This window comes from Eschrichtius robustus, chromosome 3 (genome assembly GCF_028021215.1).
Source record: "Eschrichtius robustus isolate mEscRob2 chromosome 3, mEscRob2.pri, whole genome shotgun sequence".
Classification (NCBI taxonomy): domain Eukaryota; kingdom Metazoa; phylum Chordata; class Mammalia; order Artiodactyla; family Eschrichtiidae; genus Eschrichtius; species Eschrichtius robustus.
This window is the reverse complement of record NC_090826.1, coordinates 24199640-24217559: the sequence shown is the minus strand read 5'-3', so window position 1 is coordinate 24217559 and position 17920 is coordinate 24199640. Positions and strand designations below refer to the sequence as shown.

Below are 17920 nucleotides of genomic sequence, written 5' to 3'. Positions count from 1 at the left end.
TGGATGATTATAATGTGGATGAGTAGGAAATGTGAGCAGAGGAGAGAGTCTTTGCCCCTACCCATATACTCCCCACCCCCACTTACCTTCAGCCTCCTCTCTGGTTCCCAGAGCTGCCCAGAATGTGGGAGGCACAAGGTCAAGCACAAATTGGGTCAGGGCTTCCTGGCTCAGAATCTGAGCCTGATGGTGTTTCTATTGCTCCTTCTGGGCTAATGAATTCCCGGGGAGGAAGTCAGTAAAGAGTGTGATGATGTCAACAGACAGACATTGCCCTGCCTGACAGTCATAGCCACCTTATAGGGCTTTTTCTCATCACATTTTAGAATTGGAAGATACCTTAGTGGTCTCTAGTCCATCCCCTTCCTTGATGGTTAAATTCCTTTTTCAACAACCATCACCAACTTGCACAATAGTACCATCATCATTGATAACATCTTATCATCTTTATCACCAAAACAATCGTCATCACCAGACCCATCATCACTGTCCCCATCATTACCACTATCTCATCATCATCACTATCGTCATCATCATCATCATCATCATCATCATCATCATCACTATCATCACCATCATCATTATCACTGACATTTATTGAGTACATTTTTTGTGCCAGGCAAGATACTGGGTGCTTTATGTACCTGATTGCACCAAATTTTCATGATAATCCAATTAGGTAGGAATTTAGAGATGAAGAAATCAAGCTCAGAAAGGTGAAGTGCCCAAGACAACACAGATAATAAGCAGAGGAGAGAGCATTTGGATCCAGGTCTATCTGATCACAAAGGCTAATCTCTGTCCCCTGTACCTTGCAGCCCTGAGAGCTGACCTCTGCTATGTACCTTCAGTGGTAAAGAGGTCACTGTCCCCACCAGGAAGGATGTTCCATCTTGAGTCAGCATCCCTTATCAAAGGGAAATCAGCTTTCCTGTGGCTTTAACCATTGGTCCTGGCTCTGACCTTCTGAGCTATGCAGAAAGGGTCTGACCTCTGATTCATGTGACAGTCCTTCCGATGTTTGAGGACAGCTTTCATCCTTACTTTCACCTCTTCTTTTTTAGAATAAGCACCTGATTCCTCCAATAACTCCTCAGTGAGGACACCCTTTACACACTTCTCTGGCTCCCTGGTCCACCTGAGCTTGTACAAGCCCTCCTCCATGGTCTCCCTGCTTCCACTCTTGCTCCCTATTCCTCTCCTCTACCCAGAAGCCAAGTGATCTTTTAGGATAATCAGATCATGCCACTCTCATATTTAAAACTCTGCAATTAATTCCCACAACATTAAAAATAAAATCCAAAGTCTCCCGTGGTCTATAGACCCTAAATGATCTTCCTCCTGCTGATTCCTCACACCTCATCTCCTACCCACTGCTGCTCTGTTCCAGCCACACTGGCCTCTCTGCTGTTCCTTGAGCACATCATGCTCATTCCTGCTTCAGGAGAGCATTCTTTTGACAGTTATCAGCAAGCTTCACTCCTTCAATTTATTCAAGTCTTTGCTCAGCTGCCACCTCCTCCAAGAAGCCTTCCCTGATCTCCCTCTCTAATACAGCCTTCTCATCCCTAGTCCCTTTCCATTCACTATTTTTCTTCATACAATGTATCACTGCTTGATACATACTTATTTAATATCTGTCTTCCCTACTGGAATACAAATTCCATGAAAGCAAGGATATTGTCAATTTTCTTCACCCCTCTATCTCCAGGGTCTAGAAGAGGGCCCAGAACATAATAGGATACTTATTAAACTATTAAATGAATGAATGAATCCATGTGACCTGGTTCCCATGCCCTTTTCAGACTGGAGGCCCTTCTTTTAGACAAAGTTCAGCTTATCCATGACCTTCTACATTTGTTCCTCAGAATGGCAGAAGAGTCTGAGCCTCCCAGCTGAACAGGACTCTCACCTCCCTTTTGCTAGACTCCATACCTCTATTAACATGGTCTAAAAGACAGAAGATGTGCACAGAAGAGTGTTTGTTTTGGAATCAGAAAGATTGAAGTTCAAATCTCAGCTCTGCCATTTAGTTCTGTATTATTTAGCTTTTCTAAGCTTCAATTTCCTCTTGTGTAAAATGGTACCAATCATACCAACCTTGCAAGCTTCTTGTGAAGATACAGATAATGTGAGTACACAGTGCAGAGTAATCATTCAGTAAATGTTCAGAAGCAAAGATAATTTTATCTCTTGATAAAATTGTTTTCATTGTTACCAATATTATTACTGTTGCTCTTATTAAGCTAGCCAGGTTTGGGGACCCTCCATCTCATCAGAAGAGCCTTGGTTGGGACCAGACTGGACGGGGGGTGGGGGAGGAGTGAAGGGACCGGTGACGTAAGAGACACATCATCTCGTGGGTTCACACTGAGCTCCCTGTCAGCTCCCATCAAAGCCTGTCTCTCTCTTCTGTACCTGAACCATTGATTTGTTTTTCTCATCTCGGCTCAGAGCTTCGCACTGCATGCTAAACTCACATTTACATATGGAATCCCTCCCTGTGAGTCTCCCTCAGTGGCTCTAGCCTGTGGGGACTTTCTTCCTACCCTGGTTCTGCCATCCAAAGTGCTTTCTCTTCCTCCAAGACCCTGTCATCTGAAATCTGAAGCAAAGCTCACACTTATAATGCTGAGGGTCCCCCCCTGCCCTGCACCTGCCCCGACTACAGTTTCCCCTAGTGGCAGGAGCTGTAGCTGACATTCAGTAGACCCTCTCCCAGGGCTGAAGAGAGCCCAACACAGAGGACTCACCAGGGTCGTGGGCTGGTGGGAAGTGGTGGTGTCAACGGGAGGACCTGGGGGGTTGACAGAGCAGGGAGTGGCAGGGCTGGCTGAGGATGAACCCCCATCATCCCAGCCTATGTCACCCGGACCTGGGCCAAATCCCAGCTCTGCTGTTTACAGCCAGCTGATGACTTAGGGTGAGTCTCCTCTCCTCTCTGAGACTCCTGATGCTGCAGGCAATAAAGGAGACCGTGCGTGTGGATGCGCTGTGGAGGGGCTGGCACACTCACCATCTGCAAGGCAGGTGATGTCACAGGTGAGGTCCGGGTGGCCTTGAGGCCACGCTGCTGTGTGGAGCAGTGGGTAGGAGTAGACTTGGGTTTGAATCCTGGCTCTGCTACCTCTGGCTCTGTGACAGAGGCAAACTTCTCACCCTCTCTGAGCCTCCCCTTTCCCCCTCGGTGTCATCATTTCCCTGTCAGAGGGTTGTCGGGAGCATAACTTTACGACTTCAGCTTGCCAGCCCTGCTAGAGGCTCCGTCGCTGTCAGCTGCCCCCTCCCGCCCCCCTCCCAGTGAGGGTCCCACCTGGGAGCACGTCCCTGATGGGGCAGCCTGGGCGGGGAGGCCAGAGAGCAGAGGAGGCAGCAGGGACATGCCCAGGTGCACATGTGTGCACGGAGCCCCAGGGGTGCCCACCTTCTTTACAGAGAGGTGGCGGCTCTGGGGCCCGGCTGGTGCTGACTAGCAGACAGGCAGCCCCAGGCCTGGTCACACTGAACTCTGCGGAGCTGGAACAGGCATTTGCTCCCTGAGCAGGAAGGACACGTTGACTCGGTGGAACAAGTGCTGGGCAGCCCTCCCCCTCTTTCCAGTTTCCGGCAGCTTCTCTGCAGAGGTCGCGGCCCCCATCACCCTGCCCAACCCACCCAGGACACGGGCCCAGGACTCACTCAGCGCTGCCAGGATGACCTGCACACTCGGCGGTTTCCTATATGGGGGCAGATCTGACCAGACCCTCCGCACTCTTGCCTGGCCCGTGTCTGTGACGCATGCGTGAGCCTTAGAGGTCAGCCAGATGGGGGAGGAATAGCCTGTGGCCTGGCCTGTGGGTTCAGACAGTTGAATAAATTTTTAATTCAGATTAAGTGATGTAGGCTCATGAGATACTTTAGGACTTGTCGTATCCTCTGGCCAAAGGAGACACGAGGCAGAGAGTCAGCCAGTGTGAATAGAATCAGAACATCATGGAACAGGAAGAGCCCCACCAAACCAATTTCAGATGTGCAAACTGACTCTCCGAAGCAGGAAGTGTCGTACCCAGGGTCACACAGCAAGTCTGTGACAGAGCCAGGAGCCCCTGCCAGCCAGCCACGCCGCCTCCGGCTCCACCCCCTGAGGAAGGCTGTGGCGAGAAGCGCTGGGCTCTGGCCGCTGGAGGATCATCCCCAGCAGGAGGTGTGTCGCCTTTCTGCCTTGTGTTTGTAAACAGAGCTCTTTCAGCACACCTGGCATCACACAGGCACTTAATCACCACCTCATCTGATCCTAACATAATCGTCCCCATTTTACAGATGGCAAATGAGAGGGCAGCTGACTTGCCCAGGGTCTCGCAGCTGGTGGGGACCTGTCTGTCTGACACCAAAGCCTGAGCCTCCCATGTTGCCCCACAAAGAGCTCAACCGAGATCCAGGTCCCCAGGGGGTGAGAGGCAGCTCTGTGGTCCTCAGAGGTCTCAGGATAAAGCCCCCTGCCAGAGTATGTGCATCTGGGAAGGCCTGGGGACTCTGCTGGGTGTCCTCCCTGACTTGGCCTGTGGGGTGATCTGTCCCCTAGTATCATCAGAGCCAATGCTCCCTCTTAGGTATTACCCTTGGCTTGAGTTGGGGTCTAGGTGGTGGAGTTCAGGCAGGGCTGTCTCCAGGAACAGGCCCAGTAGAGCCTGAGATAGGATGAGTGATTCAGGATTTTGCCTGGTGAGACCAGAATGAAGAGAGGGCCCTGGGACTTGAGATCTGATGCCTGGAGCCAGAGGAGCTTGTCTTGGGGTGAATGAACTGGAGCTTGCCCAGGACCTGGCCCCAATCTGGCCATGGTCTGAGGGCTGAGGAGTCATTTAGAAGCTCCTCCCACTGCCCCCAGCCCAGGAGGCTCTACCTCCTTTCCTCTGTTGCAAGCAGAGTAGGGGTTGGCCTGGCTCTTTGGAGGTGCAGGTGGAGGAACAAGGTGGTCCCTCAAAGATGAAGAACTCCAGCTGCTGTTTGCCAGGGGTTTCCTGACATGAGCTGGAGGTGGGGGGAGGGAGGAGCAGCGCCAGGAGCTGAAGAGGAAGGAGAGGAGGTACTGCAGAGGTGAAAGGGGCCCGAAATTCAGTCAGGTGGTGGTGGGGGTGTGTGTGTGTGTGAGAGAGAGAGAGAGGAGAGAGAGAGACGAGAGAGGGAGGGAGGGAGGGAGAGAGAGAGAGACAGGGAGGATGTATGAGTGTGTGGGAGTGGCCTTGGGGGTGCATTCTCGCCTGGGGACATCTGGGTCTGCTGAGGGAGTCGGGGGTCCTGGAGGGGTGGCATGGGGTGCTGGGAAAACCACTGGACTGAAACTTAGGAGATCTGTGACCTCCCTCCCAGCCTACCTGCAGCCTCAGTGTGCCCATCTGCAGACTGGGCGGCTGAAGAGGAGGCTCTCTAAGGGTCCTTTGAGTCTCTAAGCTGGGGAGAGTCATGTTGGGGCTCCCTAACCCTCAGTGGGAATGGGCCAGCAGATGGAGAAGCCCCTGGGGCAGCCCTGCCCCTTCTTGGGGTCCTTGATACCTGATCCCAGCCACGTGGGTCCTGTTGGTACAGGGGCCAGGAGGCCCCCCTGATTCTCAGACTGCACTGAATGCCTCAGTGAGGGGCCAGCTGGGGGCCGTTCTGAGTGATCAAGTCTGCAGGGAGCCCGTTGATTGCCTAGGAGGGGGAGCCGGTTCAGCGCCCCTCACTTGTCATGAAGCATGGTGCAGGGTCTCAGACATAGCTGCCTTGGAGTTGGAAGGGCTGGAAAGATTCCTTCACTTAGTCAAAAATATCGATTGGGTTGTTTCTAGGGTTTTGTTATTACAAACGCAGCTGCCGTGAGCACTCTTGTTCAAGTCCCCAGCGCACATGTACAGGAGATTCTCTGGGGCATGTTCTCTGGGTAGAAACGCTGAATTAGAAGGTGCGTGCATGTTCCACTTTACAAGACGGCACCAAATTGATTTTCAAAGAGCCTGTGTTGTTTCTGCTCCCAGCAGTGGTCTGGAGAGTTCCCATTGCTCTCTATCTAGACAGCAACTTCAGTTCTGCCCGACTAGCAGGTGTGAGATGGGAATCCTCAATGTTCTACAATTTGCATTTCTCCGATTGCTAATGAGATGGCACATATTTTCAAATGATTATTAGCTCTTCAGGTTTCTTCTTGAAATGCCTATTTATATTTTTTACCTAATTTTCTATTGGATTTTTAAAATTGCTTTCTTAGTCTTTTTAGGAAGTCTTTATATATTTAGGCTAGAATCATGGACTGCTTATGTGTTATAATGTCTGGTCCTATGCTGTGGCTTATTTTTCCAGTTTATTGATAGTGACATTGGATGAACAGAAACTATTTAAATTGAATCAAATGTATCTTTCATTTCCTTTATGCTTGGCACATTTCGTATTTTGGTAAATGTCTCCTTTTCTACCCAAAGTCATAAAAATCGTCTGTATTTTTACAGCATAGAAGCTGAAAGCATAGAAATGAAAAACAAAAATGCAGGACAGTGGTGACCTCTTACGAAGTGTGGGAGATGCAGAGGTGAGGGAATACGGGAACGGCCACGCTCTTGGTAACGTTTTAAATCTCGAACTGTGGTTCGCTGGAGTTTACCATGCACTGATGGTTCATAACATACATACATAGATGGACAGGTAGATAGAAAGATGTGTAATACAGATTCTGTTGTACGTATAGAAAATTACATCATAAAAAAACCCAAGATTTAATGAAGTAATATATGAAAAGCTCCTGACACAGGGCCCAATACATACAAATGATGCCAACTAGGCTTGCCCACGCTCTTCCTGGGGTCAGGCTTGGCACCAAGGGCTTTGCATGCACGGTCTCATTGAGTTTTCACAGCAGCCCTATGATTTCTACCCCATTTTACAGATGAGAAAGCAGACACCCAGAGAGAGTAAATGACTTGCCCCAGGTCACACAGCTAAGGGAATCTGAGAGGCAAGCACAGGTTCGTGTGACTCCAGATCAGTCCCTCTCAGCCCCTGATCCCCTCCCTCCCTGTCACACAGCAGGAGGCTGCTCTGATTTCCTCTGTTCCTACAGCAGTACTCCCTTCTACTCCCAGCCCACCCTCAGCCTCTGGGCATCACCCTCACTGTGGCCAGGGCAGAGCCAAAAACCCCTCTGGGTGCAGGTGAGAAGCCTTCTTGGCTATGACCTTGACCATCAACATAAGAAAGAAGGTGGAGGAGGAAGGGAGGTGAGGAGGGGCAAGAGGATTGACAGAGAAGGAGGAGGAGAGTAAAAGGACAATGACAAGGAAAGAGAGAGAGAGAGGGAAGGAGACAGAGGGAGGGAAAGACAGGTCAGACACCAGCAAACCACAGGAAAGACAGACAGAGGGCCACGGACTGAGGACAGCCCGTCCAACTGGCTGAACAATGGTGCCCAAGGAGGACCCATCGCGAGCGGATACTGGCCTAGAAGGTCTGCAGCGGTGTACCCCAGGGCTCTGTTCCCACCCAGGCCTCCTGGTCCACTTGGAAGAGGAACCTGAAACACCAACCAACCAGATCCACAGACACAGCCAGGAGGGACACCTCGCACTGAGGCCTCCAGCCGATCTCAGGGTGAGATCAAGCAGAGGCCACATAACATGGACACTTGGAAAAGTTCTGCATTTTCGTTCAAAATTAGCTGCAAAGTAGAGAGGGAGGGCGAGCTGCCTTGTCAGCAGCTCCTGGAAAAGCCGAGCTGGAGGCTCCACGTGAGTTGACGGGGGTGTGGTTGCTGGAAAAGCCAGTGTGACGGTGGGTGACTTCGATGCAAGAAGAGGGTCCAGGGAGGAGGCGAGAGACCACCGTCCTCTGGGCTGGCCCGGGGCCACCTGAGTCTGCTGTGTAAGGAGGGGACAAGCACAGGTAAGGGGAATGTTCTGGAAGGCTTGCAGGGTCAGCGATCACAGAGGCAGGAAACAGAGCAGCATGGACAGACTGTGGAGTCAGACGGGGGCCTGGGTTGTAACCCCAGCTCTGCCTGTCCTGTGGCCTCTGATGAGTCCCTTAAATTTCCTGAGCCTCAGTTTCCTCATCAATAAAATGGGGTGATCACAGTGCCTCTTCTCAGGGTTGTTGTGTGAATTCTGTGTGAAGAACTGAGCCCAGGGAAGGTGCCCAGGAAACGGTGGGTCTGAGGAGCTGGGGTCACCAGCTGGAGAAGGGCTAGTGGCACCCTGGGAGCCGTGTGCACCGTGCGGAGAGCTGCCATGTGTCTGCCCCCCCCGCCCCCAACACGCACAGAGCTGTGGACCCAGAGCGGGACCCGGGTGAAGACCTTCCTGGACGCGGACTGCGTTCTCATGTCAGGAGGTCCCACCCAGCAGGAGTGGCTCAAGACACTAGGGGCTACCTCGGGGGCAAGAGGACACAGAGGCTCAGGGAGGTTGAGTGACTTGCCTGGGGTGGCTCAGCAGAGCCAGGTCTGAACCTGAGACTCTGACCACAAAGCCAGCGCTCCTGACCTCCACGCAGGAGGACGACATCGTCCACGTGGGCAGAGCAGGCGGGCCATCTGAATGGCCTCCACGCCGGCCCCTGGTCATTTCCAACAATCCCCCTTGGGTATCTTCCTTCCTTCAACACGGGGAAACCTCCCTCTCATAGTAACTTCATCTGTCAGTTACATTCAAATGCTGTGAAGAGAATGTATCTTGATCTGGGTAACCTGCACTCTCACAGCCACCCTGTGAGGTAGGCAGGATGATCCCATTCTGCAGGTAAGGAAACTGAGGCTCAGAGAGGTGGAGGGAAAGGTGTGACGGAGCCAGGGACTGTCGAGGGTACCAGGGCAACATGCTTCCTTCCTGGGGGGTCACCTGGGCTCCCTCCCCCTGCCTATACACAAGGGCTGTCACCCCTGACCTGTGCATGCACCAGGGGGCCCCGTGGAGGATCTCAGCCCCTGCCGGTACTAGCTATGTGCTGTGAACAAGTCACCTCTCCAGGTCCCAGTTTCCTGAGGTGGAAGATAAGGGTAATTACGGCCCCTCCAGAAGGCTCCAAGAGAGTCAAATGACTTCACGCTTGTGAAGTCCAGGCATGATGCCGGGCCACAGGGGCCCTCAACAAATGGCCTTTGCCGTGACCCAGAGGGGTGATAAGACCCTTTAATGTCCCCTGGGATCACGGTGTGGGCGTGCCCAGGCTGGCACATACATGCTCACACATCTTGCCCTCCCCTTCCCCGTACACACACAACTATCCTGAGCGACTTGCCTGTTGGGTTCCTGGGGCTCCTCCCACTTGAGGAAGATCATGTCCACCAGCAAAATGAAGGTCAGGGACTGGGCCTCAATTCCACCAGGCACTGCAAGGGAAAGGTGACCCAGGGCAAGGGAAACCGGGCTTTGGAGGCAGATGCTTGGGTTCAAATTCCAGCCTTGTTATTTCCTAGCTGGGACACTCAGACCACTCAGCCTCTCTGAACCTCAGCTTCCTCATCTGTGAAATGGGGATGATATTAATCCCTCCCTCACCAGGGGGTAGGAGCATCAAATGGGGTTGAGGTGTCCTCGGTGCCCAGCGTATAGCAGGTGCTCAGTGAGCTCCCAATTCAGTTCCTCTCCAGCTAGAATGAGGCTGGAGAAGGGCTTTGGAGATGGGAGGAAGGATCATGCACGAAGGTGTGTCCACCCAGGGACAGGAGAGGAGGAGAGGCCTGCCCCTGCTCCTCCCCCACCATGAGCACAGTCAGAGCCATGGCAGAAAGGCGGACTCAGAGGGCATCTGTGCAGTCCCCCAAGTTCTAGAAACCTTTAAAATGAGGACCCAGAGAGGGGAAGTGGTTTTCCCAGGTCACCCAGCAAAGAAGTGGCAGATCCAAGGCTAGAAGTCAGACTGAGCTGGGCCTTGATCTCACTGGCCTGTTCCTCGTGGCCAGAAACCTGTCTCCACCACACCATCAAACCTACCCTCAGCCCCACACTGACCCCACAGCTCTTGGGGTGAGGGGAGGGGGAGATAAGCTTCTGCGGGGCCATGGATACACTCCTGTAAGGCTCGGACTTTTGCCTAGAGGTCCCCAATTCCATCTCAGTGTGGAAGGAGTGGGGTCTGAGGGTAAGAAAGATGGAGCTGTGTGACTTTGGGCAAGTACCTTGACCTCTCTGTGCCTCAGTTTCTTTGTCTGTAAAATGGGATAATAATGCTGCCAATCTGGTAGGGTTGTAAGCATCCCGCCTGTACTGCAGGTAACAGCCTGGCACACAGGAGGAGCTCCATCCATGTGGGCTGCTGGTATTGGGGCCGGGTTTGCCACCTGCAGCTGTCTGACCTTGAGGAAGTAATTTCCCCTCTCTGTGTCTCCAGCCCAGCCTGAAATGGGGTTCATTGTAATAATAGCACAGGGACACAGGTGGTGAAGATCAAATGGGATTGTCAGTGATTTAAAAAAAGCCCAGGACGTCTGTGTACTGATCAGAATACACGGAACCCAGCAGAAGGTACAGTGCAGATGGGTATTACTGCCCGGGCTCTGCCGCTCCCCCTCCCCCTCCCCTCTGGTCTCTCCTCGGTGGTCTCCCAGCCCCTCCAGCTGCCTGCTAATGAGCCAGAGGCTTCAGTAATGAGGCTGCTTCACCATTTAATGCGCTGCAACAGCCTTGGAGGGAGAGGGGACGGAGTGGGGGGAGGAGGGAGGCAGACTAGCTCGCCCACAGAATCCCCTCCAGTCCGCAGTGCTCAATAAGAGGAGGAGATGGGCCCCTGCTGCCCTTCCTGCAGGAGCCCCCAGCAGAAAGGTGGCCATGGAAGTGGGAATCCCCTTCTGAGTGTGGAACAACATGCCTGCGGCATCAGCTAGCCTTGAAAAGTGGAGGAGTCTGATTCCTGAGTTGACCGTGTGCCAGGCCTTTCCTGACAAGTGCAGCGGGCCTGTGCCTGGGACCATGAATGCCAAGCCCTGGGCTCCTAGCAGTGCCTCTCTTCCCCCACCCTCCTCCAGGGGGCAAGCAGGCTCAGGGATTGGTAGACACCCTGGGCATGGGGCAACATTCAGCTTCCAGCGCGTCTAGGCCAGTCCTGAGGGCAGAAGGATAAGATGGGACCCTACAGAAGGGGCTGGTCGGGGGCCAGGCAGGCACTGAAGCCTGGGATCAGGGGAGGGCGGGGAGGGTGTGGTGGAGGCAAGAGGGACGGGAAGGAGGAACCGATCAGAGCCCAGTGTCAGGGAGAAGCCCTTGGGGCAAAGGCTGGGGGAGGCCTTCAGAGGCTAGAACTGGTATTTTTTTAAAAAATTAATTAATTAATTAATTAATTAATTAATTTTATTTTTGGCTGTGTTGGGTCTTCGTTTCTGTGCGAGGGCTTTCTCTAGTTGTGGCGAGCGGGGGCCACTCTTCATCGCGGTGCGTGCGGGCCTCTCACTATTGCGGCCTCTCTTGTTGCGGAGCACAGGCTCCAGACGCGCAGGCTCAGCAGTTGTGGCTCACGGGCCCAGTTGCTCCGCGGCATGTGGGATCTTCCCAGACCAGGGCTCGAACCCGTGTCCCCTGCATTGGCAGGCAGACTCCCAACCACTGCGCCACCAGGGAAACCCCTAGACCTGGTATTGTGTCCCCAGACTGGCCTGAGCTGTGCAGGGTTGGGGGTCTAGGGGGCCAAGCCTCAGGATTTTCCATGAAAGCAGCGAACATGGGGGTGGGGGGGTGCATATGCCTGGGACTCAGCCATCCGAGGGTGTGGAGGGGAAGGAGGGGGATGTCCTGCCCCAGGAATCCTATGACACCGAGGAGAGTGTAAGATGGCAGCTGGCATGAGAAATGGCACAGGAGATTGGACTGCAGGCACCGTGGGTCAGAAGACCCACGTTAGGGTCAGAAGACCCTAACCAAGAGTTAGGGGTCTTGGTTGCTAGTGACAGAAACCCCGCACAAACCAGCTTCAGCTCAAGAAAGGAGTTGATGGGATCTGGTAACTGCAGGTGCTGGGGGAGGGGGCCGGGCTCAGCGATATTGTCAGGCCTCCATCTCTCTCCACTGTTGATTCTGGTCTCCATCACGACGGCCTCAGTCCCAGGCAGGTCCTCTCCTCGAGATGGCCCTACAACTCCACGCTGGCACCCTGCCAACTCCAAATGTGTGGACATTCCCGTAATTCGGTCCCCTTGGCTCTGATTGGGTCTTCCATGACTCCCTCACTGTGGGAAGAGCATTTGAGATTCTGATTGGCCAGACCTGTGACTCAGCCCACCCCTCTGTCTGGGAGTGGAGTGACTTCTGCAGGACCCCAAGACTGGCAAGGCTGATCAGCGCTTCCCCAAGGAAAATAAAGACGGCTGTTACCAAGGCCGGGTCCAGATGCTGGGTGAGCAGAGCCATCAGCTGTCCACCATGGGTGGAGCCAGAGATGGGAGTGGTGGGATTTTGGCCCTACCCAGATGCCCTTCGCTAGGTCAACACACCTGTCCTCCAGCTGCTACGGTGCTGGTTGCTAACAGCTCACAGCAGGACTCTTTTCAGAGAATTGCCCTCTGCTGAAGGGAGCTGACCGCCGACTAGCTGGAAATGCTTAGAATGTTACACTCCCACTGGGGGCAACCTGCAGCTAATGACCACCTGACACAGCTGCAAAAGGCCCGGCTCATTGCTGGGGGGGCACCACGCTCCAGGGCTCCCTGTGGGCTCAGGCTGGGGCCAGACTCGAGCTGAGCCCTCAGCCTTGCCCGGCTCCTCTCCTCCCTCCCCTGTTTCCCTCGCCCCCCTCCTGAGAGCCCCCTCCGCAAGCCACTTGCCCACAGGTCCCCATCCTACTCTGCTTCTAGGAACCCAGCCTACACTGGATCCCTGACTGGCACAGCCTCACCTACACGGCCACCCTCCTGAGGACCACATTCTTCCCTGAGAGGGGATGAGTGTAAAAGGACCATCTTGTCAGACTCTGAGGAAGAAGGGGGCTGGCATCTTGAGGTCTTTCAAACCCAAACTCCTGCTGCGAACTCATCCCAATTCTCCCCACGTCTGCTCCAGGGCCTCATTCCATTCAGCCTCTCCATGTAATTCCCACGTTCTCTCGGATCCAGGTTTGATTAACAGAAGGATATAAACAAGTCCCAGAAAAAAGGAAAATCAGCATCTCCTCAGGGCAGCCACTGTCTATTGGCAGATGGCAAACTGCTCTGCATCCAATATTTTTTATTTTTATTTATGTATAGATAAACAGGACTAAATTAACTAAAATTTTTTCTTTCCATCCTCAGGTCTTGGATGAGTGGGAGTCTCTTGGTCCCACAGTGAATTGGTTACCAGGTTTCAATAAGGGATTTGTCTTCGCCATTACAGTTCATTAATGGATTTACAAGGGAAGGAAGATGGGGAGGTCTATAGTCCCAGTAAGAAGATTGTTTAGCCTTTCTCCTCTTTAATTACATGATGCTCTGTGAAAAATGGGGAAAAAGAGACCCAATTGCCCCATCTGTTCCAGATATGAATACAGTTAATACGGGAGGAGGCGGGAGCTGCTCAGGGACGTCCCACCGGCTGATGTGCTTCACCCCCTGTTGAGAGCTGCCTCGTGGCTGGGAAGCTCAGCCTGACTGGCATCAGGCATGTTGGCCTGGGGAGGGGCCGCTCTGTTCACGGAGATGCAGTCTCTGGGGGTTTGGGTCCGGGCAGCCATGGTCCTCTATTGAGCTACTGTTTCTTGATCACCATGTGCTGGGGGCTTTACGTGTATTTTCTAACTTCACAGGTATTGTTTTACAGACCCATTATATAGATAGAGGAACTAAGGCAGGCAGATGTGCACAGGGACTGGTGAGGTGCAGAGAGGGTGGGTGATGGACTTTTTATAAGTATTAAAGATGATTCAGACACAGGTAGGATTTGCCCAGAGCGCTCGGGTTGGAGCTGGAATTGGAAGCCAGGCCTGTTGGCTCTAAGTTTCTGCCATTTCTACTCTGTCTTTGCTGCCATCTAGTGAACTTGACTCAGTTTCCCCATCTGTGAAATGGGCTGGGTGAGATGAATATGAAGGCTGTCTTGGACTGTTGTGTGCTGTGTTCTGAAGAAGGAAGGGGAGCCTGGAATGGCAGGCATGGGGAGGGGCTCCAAGGACCAGGAAGGAGAGGCCTCCAGTTCCTGGCACTGGGAGGAGGGCGCAGGCCTGATCAGAGAGGGCTGTTTCCTGGGCAGACAGATCTTCAAATGAGTGGGGGCCCTGGAACCTGCATTTCAAGGAGACCCTGCCTCTGCCCAGGCCTGGGTGGGAGACCTGCTCTGGCCCCTGGCACAGGAGATGCAGGGCGAGTCCCTCCCCTTCTCTGAGGCTCCCCGTCCCTCTGAGGGGGGGTTAGCACTTCCTGCTTCCTTGGCTGCTTCTACCAAAGGCTCAGTGAGATGCTGCCGTGGAACGTGCTGTGACCTGTGCTCAGCACACAGTAGGTGCTTTGTCAGCGTGACCGTCCCCGAAACTCCAGCACCAGCACGTACCAAGAAACACAACAATCGTGATAGCTGACACACCAAGTGCTTCCCATGCTAAGTGCTGCATTCCTCACAACTTCGGGACACGGGCACCATTTTGGTCCATTTGACAGAAGAGACCAGTGAGGGTCAGAGAGCAGGAGGGACTTGCCGTGGAAGTGGAAGGGCTGCGCCGCAAACACAGGCCTGTTTGTCCGGCATGGCCCACATGCCTTTTCCCTGTTAGGTGAAAAAACGGTGTCCCCGGAGCTGCCTGTCTGTGTGGTTACTATGGCAGCCACCTTGGCCTTGGGAGGGGAAGTGGAAAATAGGCCAGAGCAGTAATGAGGCTGCACAGTTCTGATCTGTCCCCTGGTGGGATCTGACTTCACAGGGCTTCTTCTCACATCAGAGGCAGCCCAGTGTCTGGGCCCTGGATCAAAGGCCAGCTGTCTCTGAGCCCAGACATTGGGCCTGGCTCAGGCCTCAGAAGGTCCCCGCCTTGATCCTCCCACAGTGAGTCATGCTGTCGCTGGCATCAGCCCCTGCCTGTTTCCTGAGGGTGTCACTTGCTGCCTGGACCCACGGTGAGCAGAGGTCCCGAGAAGGGCTCGTGCCTCAGACAGCTCCCGGGGGGCTGAGACCCCCTCCCCCCCTTGGAGCCTGTGTGGCTTCCTTTCAAATGGCAGCTCATGGACGGCAAGAGGCTTTTCATTTGGCAAACCCGGGTTTGGCTCTGTGGGTCCACGTGGGGCTCTGGTCCCCTGGCTCCTTTCCTTTGATGGCCAAGTGGGGATGAAAATGTCCTTGTCTCAGTGTTGGTGCAAAGACCCGCGAGGTGATACCTGTGAGGCCTCAGAGTGTGGCAGAGCAGACGCAAGTCCTGCCTCCCTCTCAGGCTGTGTGGCCTCAGGCACATATTTACCCTCTCTGAGCCTCCGTTTCCTCATGGATGAAGAAACAAGAGGACAAGTCTTTGCTCAAACCTCGTCTTCTCAGGAGGTTTCTCCGGCCACTGAGCCCTGCCCCCACTCTCCCACCCCCAACAATCTATATAGTTTCTTTATGCATTATGTTTACTGTTTATTGTCTGCATCACTGGAATGTCAGCCCCTCTAGCATGAGAGCAGGGATCTTTGTTTTGTTTTCCGATGTACCCCAAGTACTAGAACAGTGCCCTGCATGCAGTGGACAAATGCTTGTTGAAAGAATACACACGGTCCCTGGACAGGGCGCCTCCATCAGTGGCCACCGCTGTTTTCTTTCTGGCTCCCTCTCCCTACTCTGTGCACACCTGGGCACACCTTCCCACCAGCAGCAGATTTGGGGGACGGAGGGCCTGTCTCTCAGCCACACCGCCTGCCCGCCCGGTACAGGGCACAGACCGAGCACAGCTGCCCATTTCCCACACAGGAGCACACATGTTTACGTATCCGTGATTACTGGTGTCCTTCCCTCCCTCTGTCCATCTGCTGCACCTTTATTTATTCAGCCAGCACTTTCTGAGTAGCTGCCACATATATCACATGACCCCACTCATGGTACCATGGTACCATCCCCCCCTCAATGGTACCATTGAGGCAGGAGGGTTGATGAAATTTCACTGGGACTAATGAGCTGTTACTCCCTGATACTGGGGGTACAGGACCCCGGAGGTTCGTCCCTCTGAGAGGAGCTCACAGTCTAAGTGGGGTGATTGAGGGGAGATGTTGATGGGCAGGTGAGATGGGAGAGAGCAGCCTTGGGGAGAGACACTGATGGGGCACAGGGTGTGGGTGGGGAGGGGAGGGCTTCCTGGAGGAGGAGACACCTGCACTGAGTGCGGAGGCTGGTGGAGGAGGAGGGGGAGGGGGAGGTGGGATGTGTATGCTGTTCCTGGAGGGCCTGGATAAACAGAATCCCCCCCAGGGCTTCTGCTCTCCCTCCGCCCCACATCAACACCCTGTTAGGCCCCTGTGGTGGGAACTCAGCAGTGAACAAGGAAGCCAAGGTCCCAGAAGTGAGACCGGCATCTAACGGTTGGGAGGCGGGGGCAGCGGCCGTCTGGTCCTGGAGATGGAGCTCCTGAGCCTCAACCTGGGAAAGGCTTGGATGCCTGAGCCGGGAGCCTGGGTCTGCGGCCATGGCAGACTCTGCCCCCTCCCCCGGGTGAGGTCAGGCCTCTTCTGCCAGCTCCTGGGGGGCTCAGGCCAGGCCAACTCTGGGGAAATTTCCAGAAAGGCTCCTGAGATGCAGGGAGGGGATTGGCTTGTCCCAATCCCCAGGGCTAAGACTGCGGGCTCTGGGCTCCGGGTTCCCTCTCTGCCGCGCTGCCCAGGACACCCACCTGCCCGCTGAGGTCGGGGTGGGTGGGAGGGGGCCGCCCTGGGACGTCCTGGAGGACCGACTGTGGACCCAGCCTCCAGAATTCCGGCCCCTCCCTACCTGTCTCCCATGTCTCCCTCCCTGGGATCCAGTTCCTTCCAGAGAAGCCAGAGTGAACCCGGCAGGACAGCTGGTGCTCAGAGCCCAATGAGAGCGCCCAAATTAAGCAGTGAACATAGGAGAAGAGCTCCGTGGAGCAGGGTGAGAGGACCAGGAAACACAAACAGAACAGAAATGAAAGTGGGCTCCTGGCTTCCTGTCCCCAAGCTGCTTATACCGCGGGAGATGCACCAGAAAATTCCACTCAGCAAAGGCTGTTCCTCATAATGAATGCAACAGGAAAACAAGGACAGAACAGCAAAGGGCTCATCTGGGGCACATCCATCAATGTTTGGTCACATGGGCTCTGTCCCTGGGGCTTCAGGACCCGTGTCACCCCCTTAGCATCTGGGGCCTGGGGGGCGAGCCAGGTGAGGAGGGGTAGTGTGGAGATGAGGGCTCCCTGGGACCCCGCATGTTAGTGCTGAGAGGAGCTCCCAGTGTCCTCTCCCTGCAGATGCTGAAAACAGGGAGGGGAGGGTTGTGGAACCTTCCTTCTCTCCCAGCCCAGGATTTTCAGATCTGTCAGCCCCTTTCATTGCATCTGCAATGCATGCGATCTTGGAATTAGAGCATCTCTCACAGACTCACAAACGTTTTCACACAGTCTTTGAATCACAGAACCTGAGCATCTGGTCCCTTTCACAGAATCCTAGAATTCTAGAATCACAGGAGTGTTCGAGGACTCACAGGCCCGGGAGCTGCAGAATTAAGTAATCTCTGGAGAAGACCTGGAACCTCACCTACAGCTTATTGGACCCTTGGAATCACAGAATCAATTGTGATAAACTTGGCATTGAAATACACACACCTTGCAGTCAGAATTGTAGCATAGGGAGTGACCTTAGTCCAGCTCCCCTGGGTAAAGGAGGAAGACCTCTCTTCACTGTCCTGTAATAACTTGAACTCTTGCAGTGATGGGGAGCTGACAGGGGAACCTGTCATCACCTGACAGGGGAACCTGTCCCAAGATTAGGCACATCAGGCTGCTGCTGTTGAGCCTAAATCTGCTCCCATTTGACCCACCCACCCCT

At 54.0% G+C, this 17920-nt stretch overlaps 1 protein-coding gene across 1 annotated transcript in view; it reads right to left on the bottom strand.

The window, feature by feature from the left end:
• Positions 1–17920, bottom strand: part of LOC137760541 (eukaryotic translation initiation factor 4E transporter-like) — a 197549-nt gene that overhangs the window by 44082 nt on the left and 135547 nt on the right. The window contains 1 exon segment of the mRNA XM_068537522.1: positions 9241–9331. Within this exon segment, the coding sequence (XP_068393623.1) occupies positions 9241–9331 (91 nt within the window).